The following is a 1,577-nucleotide window of genomic DNA, read 5'->3' as shown; positions in this document are numbered from 1 at the left end:
TCAAGTTGAAAATTCCAATTCTTTCAGAGCACGTGACCAGTGTAAAATATGCAGGCGGTTAGAAAACAGATTTACTGCATTGATGAAGTTTTACTGCAGTTTCAGCGACCTCTAAGGAAGAGTTTCTATGTTCTATAGAAATTATTTATTTTTTATTACAGTAATTGATATTTGTCCTGGGCATGTCTATATCAGATATTATCCCCCTATCGGCGCTTTAATGTATTATAAAAGCACCGTCTTACATAACTACGAAATATGGAAATATTATATAATTTTTGCAACATTGTGTTTAAAGTTTTGATTGTTTTAGCGCAAATACCTACGCAATGTTTTAGCTGCGCGATGGCCATCCGGGGAATCGAACCTTGAATTTCTGTTTTGTAAGTCTTAAATTTATAGCTGATCACCATGGGAACCCCAGTTGCTCAGCGATAAGTCTGAAGGCTTGTAACTCTAAAAACCCATGACACGCGGTTACGATAGCAACATGTCATGGCGGCCTTAATTAAAAAAAATTAGGTCTTCGTGACCGTCAGAAGCAAACATTCCCACGAGGCATGTAAAGTTATACACCAGAGAACACAGTCTAGAAATTAGAAATTTTTACTCGGTTATTGGGTTACTTGGCCATCGGTAAACTGACAAATCGTAATACAAGAAGAATGTTTCAGTATGTGTCAAAATATTAGAATTAATTGGTTATTGAGTCTAGTGACTGAGAAAAAACACCGTGAAAAGGTATAGGAATTATATTATGTAAATAACCAACCAGTCTGTACCATAGTCCTATACAGATAACCAGACTGTACCATGGACCTACACAGACAACCAGACTGTACCATAGTCCTATACAGACAACCAGACTGTACCATGTCCTATACAGACAACCAGACTGTACCATAGTCCTATACAGACAACCAGACTGTACCATAGTCCTATACAGACAACCAGACTGTACCATGGTCCTATACAGACAACCAGACTGTACCATAGTCCTATACAGACAACCAGACTGTACCATAGTCCTATACAGACAACCAGACTGTACCATGGTCCTATACAGACAACCAGACTGTGCTACGAACCCATACAGACAACCAGACTGTGCTACGAACCTATGCAGACAACCAGACTGTGCTACGGACTTATACAGACAACCAGACTGTGCTACGAACCTATACAGACAACCAGGCTGTGCTACGGACCTATACAGACAACCAGGCTGTGCTACGGACCTATACAGACAACCAGACTGTGCTACGGACTTATACAGACAACCAGACTGTGCTACGAACCTATACAGACAACCAGACTGTGCTACGAACCTATACAGACAACCAGACTGTACTATGGACCTATACAGACGAGTTTGTGTAAATATTGACAGTCTTATTGTTTTTAATGCTTATTATTTCAGAAGTCGTATAGTCCAGTATGTTGTGTTGTTTTGTTATTGTTACTCTAAACCCGAAGTGTGATAACTGTGTATAGGGCTACATTTTATGATAACTGTGTATAGGGCTACATTTTATGATAACTGTGTATAGGGCTACATTTTATGATAACTGTGTATA

At 39.2% G+C, this 1,577-nt stretch overlaps 1 protein-coding gene across 1 annotated transcript; it reads left to right on the top strand.

Moving 5' to 3' along the window:
* Positions 1–1,052: 1,052 nt before the first annotated feature.
* Positions 1,053–1,435, top strand: LOC106477757 (keratin-associated protein 4-2-like; the record flags this gene model as incomplete). Its single annotated transcript, XM_013938287.1, has 1 exon — positions 1,053–1,435. A coding segment is annotated over exon 1 (383 nt), but the record flags the coding sequence as incomplete, so codon positions are not given.
* Positions 1,436–1,577: the final 142 nt, after the last annotated feature.

Source organism: Limulus polyphemus, unplaced genomic scaffold (genome assembly GCF_000517525.1).
Source record: "Limulus polyphemus unplaced genomic scaffold, Limulus_polyphemus-2.1.2 Scaffold78142, whole genome shotgun sequence".
NCBI classification, from domain to species: Eukaryota; Metazoa; Arthropoda; class Merostomata; order Xiphosura; family Limulidae; genus Limulus; species Limulus polyphemus.
This window is presented reverse-complemented; position numbering and strand designations above follow the sequence as displayed.